Source organism: Protopterus annectens, chromosome 16.part0 (assembly GCF_019279795.1).
Source record: "Protopterus annectens isolate FY-2018-M chromosome 16.part0, PAN1.0, whole genome shotgun sequence".
Lineage (NCBI taxonomy): Eukaryota > Metazoa > Chordata > Ceratodontiformes > Protopteridae > Protopterus > Protopterus annectens.
Genome location: NC_056750.1, coordinates 853,198,824 through 853,214,788, shown reverse-complemented (window position 1 = coordinate 853,214,788; position 15,965 = coordinate 853,198,824). Strand labels below are relative to the sequence as shown.

The following is a 15,965-nucleotide window of genomic DNA, read 5'->3' as shown; positions in this document are numbered from 1 at the left end:
TAATTTGATTGCACTTATTTGAACTGTATTTGCCGTAGTGTTGCTACACGCTCGGGTGTGCTGGCCTGCACTACAATTTGAATTGTTTTACTGCTGCTTTAGCTGCTTTTCTGTAACAAAAAAAAAAAATTAAGCTAGTTTCCTGCATTTCCTGTAACTAGCCTAGTTCAGATGCAGACTTGCTGTATCCAGGACTGTTGGTAAGCTTCTGAGCCCCCCCAAGCCTTTCTGTGTTGGAGGGAAGCCTTCTAGCTTATCAGTGGGAGTGGTAAGCACCAAGTAGCCTATCTACCACGGGAAGCGTGGATTTTGGTCCAGAAATTGTAGTTCATTGGCTGTTTGGGAAGCTTTTCCATCTCTTTCAACCTTCTGGTTTAAAAGATCACATCTGCGCTTGTTTCCCATCTTTCCTTTAACTAACCTACTGGGTAGCACTAGAAAGCCTTAAACTGATATAAGCCTTCTAGCTTAGGAGAGACTTTGGAGTGATTAAGTATCAGTTTTCTGTACTTTCTTGCTGTACTTAACTGTTTTCCACCTAAAAGCAGATTTTCCACCATTTATTGTGATTTAAAAGCTTTTTTTTCACTTATTGTACTTATTTGACTGCCTGCACTTTTAAAAAGTTTTTTGTTTAAATAATTTGTTTAACTGTTCTAGGCTATACACTAAAGTACTACAGCCTTTTCTGATAGTTTGTAGTCGTTTAAAGTTAAGTGTATTTTTTTACTGTTTTTGCCTTATTTTTTCAAAAAGAAAAAAAATCCTTGTTTCCCGCCTTTCTAAGCTAGTATAGTCCAGTTTTCAGGCTAGTGCTGAATTCAGGGCTGTGATACTAGTTTCTGAGTTGCCCACACCTTACTTGGATAGAAGGAAGTTTCTCTGTTCACCTGTGAAAGAGGGGAGCTTTGAGCAACCTATCAGTCCCTGCAGGAGTGGTTCCAGCCCAGAAGTTAGTAGTTCATTGGCCATTTTGGGCTAATTTCTCTCCCTTTCATTTCCCTACTATAAAAAATGTGTTTGCATGGTTTTGTGCACCGGGCAGTGCCGGTTAGCTACGGTTAAATTATTCCCGGCCCCACCAAGTCTCCTCTTCAGTTTTTCCCTTGAAACTAGTCTCTCAACCTAAGCACTCAAAAAGCATCTTACAACCCAGCACTTGCTCAGACCCAATAGCAAGCACTAATATACCCTGACACGGACTGCCCAGCAGGGCAAGGCTCTTTATTCACCCCTCACCAACCAAGCAGCTCACCCTACTATTCAGGCATGACCAAAGGGCAACTTCAGGTGCACTCTCCAGTCCAGCTGGTGAATCTGGGTATCCTGAGGCAATGTTACAACTGCCTCATGTATACAGACAACCCTCTCCTCCTACCACAAAACACTAACACATGCGAGAAATGCAATTATACAGCCAAAATGGAAGCTAAGCTGTCTCCACCAAAGACTGGAACAGTCAGTCAAGAGGAGGAGGTTAACACTTGCACCACCACTCCAGCCACACACAGACCTACTAAAACAGCACTGGCAAACAATACAAATAAACACACGAAATCATACTCTGAGGCTCTAAATAAAAACCAGCAAAAGCATCAGAGACCTCCAAAGCAGACACCCAAACAACCTGCACTTGCCGTCACAAACCAGACAACACATAAAACACAAAATCAGTGTGCCGCACAATCACAGCCCTTAAGGCGAAATAACATACCTAACACACTAGTAATAGGTGACTCTATAGTCTGGCACACTGACGTCCCACTCACTAGGCTGGACAAGCAGAAGGTTACTGTCAGCTGCCTGTCGGGAGCCAGAATCTGCCACAAAACACAAGCACTCAGGTCACTCTAAAACAAGTACAAATATGACTGTTAATGTTGGTGTGAATGACCTGAGACGTACCTCCCTGGACTACATGAAGAGAGACATGGAAGAGCTCGCTGATCATGTAGTCCAGACTGGTATGACCCTGACCAGCATCCTGCCCTCACCAAGAATGATACCTCAGTATAAAGAAAAAATGATCAATTTCAACAATTGGCTAAGCTTCTGGTGTCATTCAAAGGGAATCCAGTGTCTGTCAGCCTGGGACGACATGCTCAACAAATCACGTTGCTTCACAAGAGATGGCTTGCACCTGTCACCCCTAGGCTTTCGAATACTGGCCAAGGCTCTTGCTGCCCCCATAGTGCTTTTTTTAGGCAAGGCTCAAAAGTCAAAATCACCTCTGTAAATAGCACAAGTAACAACAAACTGAGGGTTATGCTACTCAATGCCAGGAGTTTAAATCTCAAAATGCATGTGCTCGAAGCACTCCTCAGTATGGAAAATGCTGACATCTGTGCAGTAACTGAAACCTGGTTCAAGGCTCCAGACAGCACCCCAGCACTACCGGGCTACAACTCACACCACACGTTTCGGCCACAGAACACAGACCGAACCACAAAAGGAGGGGGTGTATCCATATTCATCAAGGATACCTACACTTCCAGGTTAGTGGCGCAGCATGATACCTCCGAGATCATCCATGTGCAACTAACATCGGGCAAATCAGCAATGCAAATTGTGGCCTGCTACAGATCACCCTCCATGACCCAAGACCACCTTCTGGAGACACTTGAAAACATGAAGGTCCTACCGAACACCCTGATATTAGGCGATTTCAATTACCCTACCATTCACTGGGAAAACTACTCTAGTACAAATTCCCAGGCCCAGCGCTTCCTGGAATTCATCAACTCAAATGCCCTGGATCAGCTGGTAAACTCCCCTACCAGGGGTGAAAACATGTTGGACCTTGTCATCACCAACATGGGCGACAGGTGTTCCACACCGGAGGTCAACCCATCACTAGTTAGATCAGACCATAAACTAATCCCTCTGGATGTTCACACCCCACCACCACCCCCAACTAAGGAAACCACAGTAAAAAAACTCTTCTAAAGCAAACTTCACCTTACTTAAGGCAGAGATGGTAGGTTTCACAGACCCCACGCTAAAGGATAACGCTGTCCAAGATGCAGAAGTCTTTACAAATGCACTCTATGAGCACCTACAAGGATGCATGGATCGTGCCATCCCTAGCAAAACCAAGACTCACTCCCCTAAGAGAAGGAACCCAGTTTGGTGGACTCCTGCAATAAACAGGCTATACAAAAGGAGGAGGAAAGTAGTTCAGAAAAAAAGCAAATCTCAAGAAGGAAAGACATCCCTGATCAGTATCAGTAAGAAACTGAGGTCCCTCAAAGTCATCTAAGGCTAACTTCGAAAGAAAAATAGCCAAGGATTCAAAAGATAACCACAAAGCATTCAGCGCGCGCACACACACACATACACACCCAACTTCACTTTATAATCTCGAAATACCAAAACATCGAATTTCAGTATTGAGACCATAAATTCTTATTTTCAAAATAGCGAAACTTCATATCAGTGAATCCAGAAATATCGAATTCATGGTTATGGTGTTCCAGTTCGTGACGTAGAATGGACTGTGTGAATGATGTATAGTTTAGTGTGTGGATTTGGCTGGAATTTAAGGTAAGTGACTATTCTGTAAGGGTTTTGGGTAGGTGACCGTGTGTGTTTGGAAGTTTTAGGTGTAGGTTAGGGTAGGCAGGTAAAAGTATGAGTGTTGAAAGTGGTGGGGTTTGTATATATGTGATGTGTGTGTGTGGTGACTCTAGAGTCTCTAGTTGCGAGTTTGCTGTCTGTCTGGTGCGATCTTGGAGAGAGTATATATAAGTAGGGGGTGTGGGAGGTGCAACCCCCCACATGGGGGGGTGCAGGAGGGCTTGCCCCCTGCTTATTTGGAGTGTAGGTTTGTTAATTTTTGTTTTTGTCTTTGCGTGCGTTTTGTGTGTTGTAGTGTTGGTAGGATGGTGTACGAGTTGTGTATGGTTCACAATTTTGGGGATTCGGCATTAACATTCGACTTTATAGTTTCAAAATACTGAAATTCGATATTTCAGTATTTTGAGATTAAGTGAAACCATATACATGTATGTGTGTGTAGGTCCCCTACAAAAGACCGAAACCAACATAACCGACACCACATGGTCGACAATCAAAATGCAGACCATGGGGAAATGGTGCGTCTCCGTAGTGCAGAATGGAAAGATTTCCATTCCTGCACTGTAGTGCGATCTCAAAGTTGGTATATTAAAGTTATGGGGGGAGTGGGGCAAGGGGGGTGTAGGGGGCATAGCCCCCCTGCTAGCACAAAAAAGGAAATTGTATTTTCCTTTTTTTGTGCAGTAATTACATTGTTGGTGTTTCGATTGTCGACCATGTGGTGTCAGCTACGTGGGTATAGGCGTTTTGTGCAGGCAATATATATTATATGCACACACATAAATATACACACACACACACACACACACACACACACATATATATATATATATATAGCGAAGATGCATTCTTTCGACCCATTCCCTTGTAAAGAAATCGCTGGGCCACCTCCGTTACTGTGCCATTTTCTTCACTGTAGTGCAATCTCAGAGTTGGTGTATTTAAGTGGGGGGGGGGCACAGTCCCTCCCCACTTTATGCAATGTTTTTTTTTTCCTTTTGTGGAACAGCGATTTTTTTTCCCTTGGAAATCAGTGTTCTAAGCGTTCCGGATTGTAAACTTTCGCTAACATGGGGTCGATAACTCAGCATTCGCTTTTTTAAGCATTTGTCGATTTAATATAGACCTATACATAATATTTACACACACACACGTATGGAGAGATAACACAAACTGTAGAAAACAGTTCTACTTTCTCAGTAGCTTTTTCTCATGCTTTCCACCTGCTCAACTACCCTGGGTAAACAGTAAACATAAAAACTTAGATGCTTTTCAGCTTCCGGAAATCACTGCAAAACTTCAGACTGTACCATCTACTTTTGGGACTAGCACTAGAGGGCTGCTCCAGCCACTAGTTGAAACCTAAATAACTCCATAACAAACATTTTCTCATCTGACTGCCCACTTCTGAGCTTCAGGCATTCTTTAGGATCTTAGATAATCCCAGGGCAATGTCAGGAAAGTCAACTCATCCTAACTCCGGAAAGAGGTCTTTGTTCCTTAGGAGGAATTCTTGACTATCCTGCATTTAAGGCTTCAAGAAGGTTTTGTCTACTACCTGGACAGGGATGGATAGTGCTCATTTCCTCTGTTCATGGTCCCTGCCATAAGTTATTTATTTATTCCAGTTTTATTACCGGGGAGGTCCATTGAGCTAGGGGGCCCATTTTCAGTGGAGGCCCGGGGAGAAAAGCTCCACAGAGCTTTGTTGCTGTGCTTAGTACATTTTTTTGGCTCTCATGCACTTTAGAACATTTAATAAGTTAGCTTGGTATACCTCATCTGAGTCTCACTTCATTTACCTGCTCGATTTCATACAGCCCCTGCCAAATTATCCAGGAAATTTTTCTCAGTTGTAGGGACCACAATTAAATCTTGGTTCCCAAATAAAACCTCACAACTGCATGCATTTCTGTTCGGCACTTGAGCCCTCTAGGAGCTCCCACACAATGGCCACCACTGCTTTCCTTTCAACAGTTACTGGAAAACTGTATAATACCCTATAATACTCAAAGGGAGTTCTCTTTCACTATAGCCAAAGATCCTCAACCATTATGCCATATAACAAGTCAAAGGGATTAAATCCTATAGAAGCCTGAGGTCCTCCTGAAGAGAATTCTAACTAAGGTCAACAGTTGGTTCCACTTTTTTCCATCCTTCTCAATAACCTTAACATATATTTCAAGGTTCTATTAAATCCATCTGTCCACCAGAGGGTGACGGATCAAGATTACCAACTGTTTTACTTGAAGATTTTGGCACAAGTATTATAACTTTGGACATGAAGGATGAACCTTGGTCTGTTAGAATCTCCTTCAGTCACCCTACCTGCAAGGACTGCAATACCAGTAAACTACCGAGAGTTTGTAAGAAGCCTTTTGAATGGAAATAAGCTTCAGTGGATCCCAGCATCACAATCCAGTGCCATCAGCGTTCAGTGGTGGTGTCAACTGGTGGACCCAACAGTCACACACTATCCACAGCAATCCTTTCAAATGGAGCTTCATCAGTCCTTTGACTCTAATAAAAATACATGAAGCCCAGTTAACGAACTGCCAATTTCCGTAAAAAGCCCTTGGCTAAGACAGCCTTGTTGTAAGCCTTACTTTGCTTTTATCCATGCCTGGACAACCATCCTCAGCATATTTTTAAAACCATGTGCCTGAATAGTAGCATTACATAGAACTTGTGCACCACCTTCTCTTTCTTAGCTACCAGACAGAGATCATTCTGCCTGTCAAAAATCGGGAAAAAGTTGGTGGGAATCCAAAAGGAAAATGGCTGCATCTCATCTTCCCACTGCCTGACCTATCTTAAGAACAGACACAGTGGGATCCTCCCTCAGTCTTGCGAGGTAGAAGAGCTTGCTTCCTCTCCAGTTATGTAAACAGTAACTTCCACATCTCCTTCCTCCCAAAGTAAAGATAAGCTAACACCAATGGCTCACAAACTATTGTCCTTTAGTTTTTGACCTGAAGCCTCACTCTTCCCTCTTCAGTCCCACGTTATCTTTTATTTAGATTTGTGGTTTTAACTCTAGCTTGCATTTGTAAGACTATCTTCTCTCTCTCTCTGAAAACATAGCACTTTCTACCACTGCTACAAATACCTACAATACAGAGGCAAGGGCTTTCTTCTTCAGACAGGTTTATCTACATTTTAAGTTTGCCCCAACTCAATAAACATACCCCAAGTCTCAAGTTCCCTTTTTTTGATTTTGCCAAAGTTGGGGCGGGGGTTAAAATTCTACTTAAGGGACAAGTCTAAGCTAGGCTCGGCACCCAAAGGTTATCCTTTCCCACTGTCTAAAGAGATCAAGTGGGAAGGCTTTCCCAAATTACTGAATCATGGGTAAGACGGGGAATCTTGGATACTAGGTAAAGTACATTCACAAACTGTATTTGAATCCAAGGATATCCATCACCTCAACGAACATTGGTGAAAGGGTCATTTTCATGCAGATGCATTTCTTCATATAAGTAACCATGCCTACTGTAGTCTTACAGTCCCTGGGGTTCTTTCCCAATCTACTATGACAAACACTTCATTAGCATGTCAACAGCACAGTAGCAGAATGCTCTCTCAACTAGTCTAGTCATTACCCGATTACATTCCACAGTCTCTTCACCCCCGCCCATTTTCTTTGTAGTCTACACGGAGTTCCTACTTTGGCTTCCCCTCTGCACTTACTGATTAATATTTCATTCCTTACTCCCCCACTTTTTTAAATTTACTTCAACATCTATACTGTAACCTTCCTTACCCAGTGAAGTCCAGCTAATATCCCACCAGACTGCCAACAATAATGTTACATCCCCCACTTAAAACCAGGTTCAGTAATTAAGGAGCCTCACTCCTCACTCAGTGACTCCAGTGCGGGAGGGTCACAGAAAACACTAGAGCATGGAGTACACATGAGCAAAATTCCACAACTTCCCTTAACAGCGCAACTAGAACATGCTCTATTCCCTGTGACTGGACTATATACACCTCTGTTCACCCCAAATGTAATTCCTTATCATACACTTCAGAACAATGCATTCCAGTTTGAGACGGGTGACTCACTCACACAAATTTAAATCTCACACTCATGGGAAGCCTGACTCAGATTTCAAGCTGTGTCGCCTCCCCAATACAAATGATAAATGCTGCCACCAGACACAGATTTACGTGTCCTTCAAAGGGTGATCAATTATTAAAAATTAAATATCAAAATAAAAGATAGCTATGACCAGAAGCAGTCAGGCATTTAAGGTAACCTGGGGACTATCAAACAAGTATAAGCGCACTCTAGCCTCTTAAGAACACACGGATTGTCCAGACAAAATGTAGTAATGAAAAACATTTAAGTAAAATGACTACAAGAATGTAAATCAATAACTTTCAACAAACACCAGAATTCAATCACCAGAAATATAAAATTAAACTGTATAACAGAAGTCCATCATCTTAGAAAAACTCTAAATAACTATAAACTTTCCTAACTTAACTAGAAAATACGGTCCCTGACCTAATCTAAAATGCAACAGGAAGGCAAAGGCAGGCTTACTTTTTTTTTTTTTTTGGGGGGGGGGGGGGTCTTTTTTTCTTGGGTATCCACTGGGCAGCATTGTAACTGACTGCAACTCTTCACTAATTGCCCAGCACTGACTTCTTACATTGCAGGTTAACAGTCTCAGCTGTCTCATTATAAAAAGTAACAGTCAGATGTTTGAAAAAGTTATTTTTCCTTTCAGACATTCAAATAATCACCTAGCAACCAGGAACATTCTAATAACATAACCTATTTATCAGCTGATTCTCCACAGACCATCTGTATTTTAGAATCTCTCTCACAAACATGTGCATTTAGAAATTTATCAAAGCACTGACAGATTCTTTAAACATTTTGTACAAACAGGGAAATACTCAGCTTTTAAAAACTTAACATTTTTCACAATTAGACACGCTGGCATACAAGTCAGTCTGAGAATACACACCATCTCCTGCCAGACACTAACACAGGTGACCGTGTTTTCACTTTCTTCACACTCATGTCTTGCAAGTCGCATCTTTCTTTTTTCAAAACAGGTTTATTGTTTTAACATATAAGAGAAATATCATAACAATTTTATACAAGTAATTAAAAATAGGTATTATTATAATATTCAACAAAACAACTAAAGTATTTACAAAGACATCCACTACAATCAGATCAATTAATTAAACTAAAATACCATGTTATTGAAATTAACATTTTTTTAACAAATTTTGTAAATTATCCCATACAATATAATAAGATGTTTTTCTATTTGTTCTTGTCCTAATTGTGTTTATTTCCATATGGCACACTATATTCATAACATTTTTAAATTCATTGAACGAAGGAGGTGTATCTGAAATCCAATTTCTAGTTATTATTTTCCTAGCCACTGCTAGAATAGACCATAACAAGGGAAGCTTAACCTTTTTAACACTTTGAGGTACTTGCAAGTCACATCTGAAGTCTGCTTTTCACACATATTGCACATGAACATCATGTATGCTAAATGTTTCATTATTTTGATTGTGTATAACATCACCACAGAAAAAGTTCCTATTCATCTTTGTATAGCATCACTACCAAACAATAATAGGTTTGCATCCGTTTTAAGATCTATACAACGTATCTTTGTGAAAGAATGTTGTCAAAATATTTTAAATTTATCTACTACAGTTTTCCTCCCAAGGCCTCCACTGAAAATGAGGTTTACTTGTAAATTTCAAATGGACAAACATACAAATTATATGGCGGGGGACCACTGTCAAACATTAACTAATACAACTTCTAAAGTACATAACTGTATATTTGTCTCAACACTGCCTGCAAACTACTGCTTAAAATGTTCAACTTTTATTGCTGTTCTCTGTAAACATGTATTATTGTGTGGAGATTTTCTCCCTGAGCCTCTGCTAACAGTGGGACTTGTACCCAATAAGATCTTCCCGTTAAAACAAGAGACAAGAAAAAAAAAAAAAAAAAAAAAAAAATCGGTTCCATGACCGCTACTCCTCCCTCACCACTTCTGCCAAGCTGTGTGTGTACATTACCTATAATTCCACTCCCACCCACCAGCAAAACACTACTAATTTTAACTGGAGCACCTGACCAGTAGTTTCCAAATACATTAAATTCTCTTTCTTCCAAAGGTTTACTCACTATTATTGGCCTTGAAAACACAATCCTTACATAAATATCTCTAAGTAAAATATTTTCCTCTTCATCCTAGCAAACTAAAATGCATCAATTTCCACATCTGTCTAGCTCAATTCCAGCACCAAGTTTTATTACCCCTCCCCATCTCCACAGGATCCTACTGCCCAATGGCCTGACTACTTGAACCCCAACATCCAATTCATTTTGCAGCCGATAGCAGGCTGGCAAGGGTCCTACAACTTACTTCCTATAGAGGAAGCCCTACTGGTCCTTGGCTTCCCCAAAGGTATGTCACATCACATGAAGTGGGTCATCTGAGAGTCCTGGAGTGATACTTAGTCTTCTCTCCGACCCAAAGCTGCAAGATCAAGAACAGAAGACTCTAGTGCTCCTACTAAATTTTCACCAGCCCTGGTTCAAAAAAGATGCCCCTGCCCTGAGCAGTATAAGCAAACACTAACTCTACAGGCAGACGAGACACCAGCCATCACTACGTGTCAACAATTGCACATGCCTAGCAGCCTCCACCCAGGAGCAGCAGGCTTGTGCTGTTTATCCTCCCCGTCTGTACCACAAACAGAACATGGGTCATCTGGCTATAGCATGTGCTTCACCCAGCCATCAATGTGGCTGGAAGTTTTTTTTACAGGCAAGTACTACACTAGCTGCTCTTGTGGGTCACTTTAATCCTAGCCAGTTTCCCTTTTTGTGTTCCAATTAACCTATCCCATTTGGTTACAGACTGGCTGGTAATTAAATATCATCTATAATGAAAATAACCAGAATCACACCTAGATAATTTAAGGGGACCTGTGCATGGGATAAAGCATTTAGGAGCTACCTCTGCCCATTAGTAGTACAGGGGGCATAGATCCAAGTTGCACTTGAATACAGACAGGGATTACATTTGTTTTTTTATGGATAGAGAGCATCATAGCCAGCCTTAGGCATAGGCCAACTAGGCGGCTGCATAGGGCGCCGCTCTAGCAGGGGCACTTTTCCAGTATTTATTTGGTGTAAATAGACCAGGATAGGGCACCGGGTGGTGTGGTGGGGGGGGGCGCCGTGGAGCCTTTTTGCCTAGGGCACCAGTTGACCTAAGGCCGCTCCTGGACAGCATGTTCCACAACAGTAGTACCCTGTGCAAAATACATCCGTTACTCCAAACCATTGTACTGATGTTGCAGAAGAGGTTTAGATCCCTGGACTGAGTATTTCTGATGCCATTTGACTTGCTGATGTGCAGTAAATCCATCAGTACTGGGTTGGAGGATGTAAATCCATCAGTACTGGGTTGGAGGATGCCTTTTTTGCCAGACACAGGTCACCTCTTAGCAGTATGAAGAATACAGAACATATTGACAGTCCACGTAGGATATGCTGTTTAAGTCTTGTATCTTTTTAGTACAGTCTCTCTGTGGCACAGCCTTTACTTGAGAAACAAATTCCACTACCTCCATAACCATAAGACTACAAACAAAGATTCTTCCCCTCCCCTAAAAGAAGTATTTCCATGCAAAAATAACAGAAGTGCATTACTGTTGTAAACTGCATAGTGTTCCCAAGTTTGTGAATGCTGAATCTGCATGCTTTACATGTATAAATACAGTTATATCACGATGTACTTTGTCACCTCACCAAGCCTACAGTGAAAAAGGTCATGCCCAGTCAGACGTTCGCTTTAAAGCAACAGAATATGTGCCAAGACAATATTACACACAAAAAGCAAGAACCTGAAAATTATCAAAAAATTATGGATGCTTGAAGTACTTCTTGGAAATTCTTCACAGATCGGGGAAAAACCTATGATAATGAATTTTAATAGGACACACTTGAAAAATGAGTGTGTGTTACACTCTGGGTAAAACACCCATTTCAATAAATTCTCTAACCTTAATACTAAATTTTCCGACTTCTCTTTTTGAACTATTAAGGCCAATATCTGAATAAAAACAACAGAACGACCCACAACTTTAAAGCTGATGGTTCTACCATTAATCTTCCCAGCATTTTCTATTACGAAGATTTTACAAAAAGTGGATAAACTTTCAAATGAGCCAGAATACATAAAAGAATAATAATTTACTCTAAATATTCCAATTTCAAAATAAAATATAAAAGGCAAAAATACCAGGCTGAAGCCAACCAAAATAAAGCCAAGAACAGCAGCATAAATACAGCATTTGCTCTTATGCATCTACTAAAGAGAAGGCTACTTGCCTACTGTTTCACTAAATACTACTCAAACATAGTCAACTACAATGAAGCTCCTGTAGTCTGTCTACAGTACGGTATCAACAAAAACTCTGCTAGACCACATAACATGTTTACCTGTAGACAAAGAAACAAAACTACCTTAACAAGAATCCACTCTCTCCTGGTCAAATTCACACAAAATCATCCAGAACACTACACCTCCGCATTATCCGCACAAATTCATCACAAAAAATTAAGTGAGACTTCAGGCTCAACAAGTTATTTAAAGCTTAGACACAGTCAATTTAAGGTAAATTTGACCTACCAGGCCTAAGACAACCACAAGACATTTTCAAGCTATATCACCAACATCAAAGGCAATACAGAATTGTGTGCAGAGCTCACCGTTAATGGAGCCATCTATAATGAACCAGAAAATATTGCAAAACTACTTGTAGTCAAATTCAGCTCTAACTTTACCCCTCTCTCCCCTTCAACCTCCCAATCACTGGGAACAGGTCCTCAATTCTCTCTCTAAGGCCAAGAACATTGCATCAACAAACATGACCCATCAGGACCTCAAGAATTGTTACCTGACTGTAGCCTCCAAACAGGCTTCATACCCAAGTCAATGGAAAACAGCAATGGTCATTCCAGTGCACAAAGGTGGACCATCTATAAACCCAAACATCTCACTAGTCTCCTATGCAAAGTCATAGAAAGAATCATGGAAATGGTTAATGACATAGGAATCCTCCAGACACTGGACCCAACCCAGTTTGGTTTCATCAAGGGCAGATCATGCCTACTGAATCTGGTGGACTTCTTTGAGAAGGTCACCAAGGCAATGGTAAGTGCAAAATAGTTCACACTGCCTACCTTGACCTGACCATAACATCTGACACAATACCCTACTCGGGCACTGTTGACAAACTCAACAGGTTAGGTATAAATCCTTATAACACCCAGTGATTTGCCAACTAGCTCACAGACAGGACTCAAGAAGTTAGAATTTGGGAGGTCCATCTCTACAAAGAGGCCACTCACAAGTGGAGTATTAGTCTTGGCAGCACTCTTTGGCATTTACTTCTCTAAAGTCAAGGGCCTCTGACTGACCAAATCTGCAAATGACTGCAAATTAGGAGCACTCATAGAATCTGTCACAGACACTAAAGGTTTTCCATGAAGGACTGACAGACAACTTACAGAGCCATGGACTAAAACTAAACACCAACGCGTAAGAGTGTTCTTCAGGAAGTCATCAATTCTTGGTAACTATCATATTGACAACACACTCAAGAGTCAACCCAGCAGTTGGGGACTTGGGTACTCTAAGACAGCAATCTAGCATTTCACCATCCTGTCTCTACAATAGTGAAGACATCATTCTGCACTGGACAACTTATAAACAAAGGTACGGCATCTTGACCCAAGGAGGTCATTGTTCCACTGTATTCAGCATTCATCAGACTTATCACTGAGTACAATGCCCCCTTACATACCTAACCAGGGATGTCCAACAATTGGAATGTCCACAGAGGTTCCTCAATAAAAGAATACAGGGTATATGTAATGTCCTTTGCAGACTGCCTCAAAGCCATATCCCCGTATTCTGTCACCTACACGCTGCTGAGGGGAGATCTATGTCTGGCATACAAGGTATTGTCAGAGCCCACCCTAATATACCTCCCATATATCCACAAAACAAACAGCACCAGAATTGCCCATTCTAAAGACTTAAACTTTGCCTGAGATATAAACAGGGCCTGCTAAAGAGACAGGTATGTATCCCAGAAACTACCCAGTCATGTGAAACAGAGTTCCTCCCTAACCCAATTCAAGTGCAACTTGGGCAATTCACCCCGGGTTTGGCACCCATGTCTCTAATGGACACAGCCAGCTGGTAAATGTTTCATCTCCCAAGCCCCTGCTCGCACTTATCAAGGGTACCAGATCATGCCAGAGATTAGGCATACATGGTTAGGCTTAAAGGCCCTAGTGGTCATTAGCCAAGTACACACCTATGAACTTAAAAAACAAATGCAGTTCAATTTATACTCCTCAGTAAAATGGTGACAGCATGAGGTTTTCAACAATTTTCCAAGATCACAGCAATTAAGACTATTTTCAGACATAACCTAGAAAGGATTTTACAAATAATAAAATACTCCGATGAACAAACAGTGCATTAAGCTTAGCAGAACAGTACTAATTCAAGACATACAACAATTAAGAGCGTATCCTCTTACCAATTAAAACACGTGGATTTGTCACTTCTGTTCCATTTCATGTATTACTTACACCAGTCAAAAATGTCACACTAATAAAAGCAGTAACTGCTTTACTGTGTACTGATAAACGTATGACAGGAAAACAAAGCAGCAAATAAATAAAATAACACGGAAATGAGTTCACCTTAGTGCTGGAAAATCCATTGTACAGCTGTGCAGGGTCCAAATCTCCTGTGAAACTACCGTCACTCAGAGAGGAATAGAAGTGGATATCCATTACGAACGTTTAACACTATATAAGGGACACAAATTGATGCAAAACTAAGAGACAGACACACACAGACAGCTGAAAACCCAAGGGAACGTCCAACACAAAGACGGGCAACGGGAAAACTTGGTGTAAAGGGCTGACAACAACCGGCAGTACGGTTGATACAAAGGTTACATGGCGTTAATCCTCCACATCAAGAGTTTATTAACCTTCTCGTCGGCAGAATGTTATACAGCCCAATAACTTATTTAGAAATGTGTCAAAAATAGGGGGTAAATGAGGGCAATACATATGACTTTACGTCAGAAACAAAACAAGACGAAAATAGTACAAGAGAGAAATGACATGCCTTAAATCAAGGAGAAAAATCTTAATGAAGACCTTAAAGATCAAGGCCGGGGAATGACTGATAAAATAGAACACGTACACAGAGATACAAATGTGCAGTTAGGTATATTATTAAATGAAAACAAAAAGGAGGAAATGATAAAGTGAATTTTAAACATGCATCATAACAAACAATGAAAAGGGGGACCAGAATCCCAGGGTTAGGGATAACAGGCCTTCATTAACAGAAAACCCTCAATTTTACAGCTCCACTGACATATGGTATATAAAGGGCATAAGAAATATCGATATTCCCGGAGGGGGGGGGGGTTCCTCACATGAAACTAAAAACCGAAAAGATTTATTTTCATGAAAAATCGACAAACACTACAAAAAAACATACAAAGCTATAAACACTACAATTACAAAAGGTTAGGGTTTCTTTTCTCTATATAAAACCAAGCCAACCCAAAGCACCGAAACTAGGCCACGCTGGCCAATCCCATTCCACGACATCAAACTGGGGGGAAATGCCACAGTGTAGAAAGCATTTGCAAGACAGCAAATCCACACATCCAGACAAAAAACATTAAAACAGAACATACGCACAGTCTTTTAAGTCTGTGGGTGGGAAAGCAGACTTTCACAATTTAGAAAAGTTTCCTGTCCACCCCCACAATCCTATCATAATTTGGACTGTTCCAAACATGAAGTGTTCATTGAAACAGGTTCCCATAGCTCCACAAACTGTCCCAAACCCGGATAACCTTCGTCAAGCACCGCCCCCACGCTTGCTGCACGCGCTGCATAAATACCGTTACTACCTCCGCCTACTAACCTCAGGGTTCCACGTGCCACAATGAACTGCCCGGATCTAATGCGAAAGCGAATACGGAGTCACCAGTTACCCTTCCAGTAGTGATAACTTCAGTAATAGAAAGAAGCTAGGTTTGCATACATTAACACATGAAACTTGTATGGAAGTAACCAATGCTTACAATGTACTATAACTTTATCGTGCGTGTGTCTAGAGCGGTACTGCACCACTGCTCCGAGCACTTAACTTGAATAGTTCTATATACAGGGCAGGGATACCTTCCCGGTAATGCACGTCATCCGTGAATTTTTGCCGGGTATTCCGGATTCTCAAGTCCCAAAGGCATGCTGTGTGTAAACTTGTAATATCCTG

The 15,965-nt window shown here is 41.2% G+C and overlaps 1 protein-coding gene across 3 annotated transcripts in view; it reads right to left on the bottom strand.

Moving 5' to 3' along the window:
* The window catches only part of TOX4 (TOX high mobility group box family member 4), a 966,801-nt gene extending 951,246 nt beyond the window's left edge, over positions 1-15,555 (bottom strand). For 2 of the 3 annotated variants that reach the window (XM_044057879.1, XM_044057881.1), the window contains exon 1: positions 14,363-15,554. In XM_044057879.1, coding sequence (XP_043913814.1) covers positions 14,363-14,455 — 93 coding nt within the window. In that variant the 5' untranslated portion in view covers positions 14,456-15,554. Of the gene's footprint in view, positions 1-14,362 lie in introns of all 3 variants that reach the window. The other variant, XM_044057880.1, reaches the window with a different exon arrangement.
* Positions 15,556-15,965: the final 410 nt, after the last annotated feature.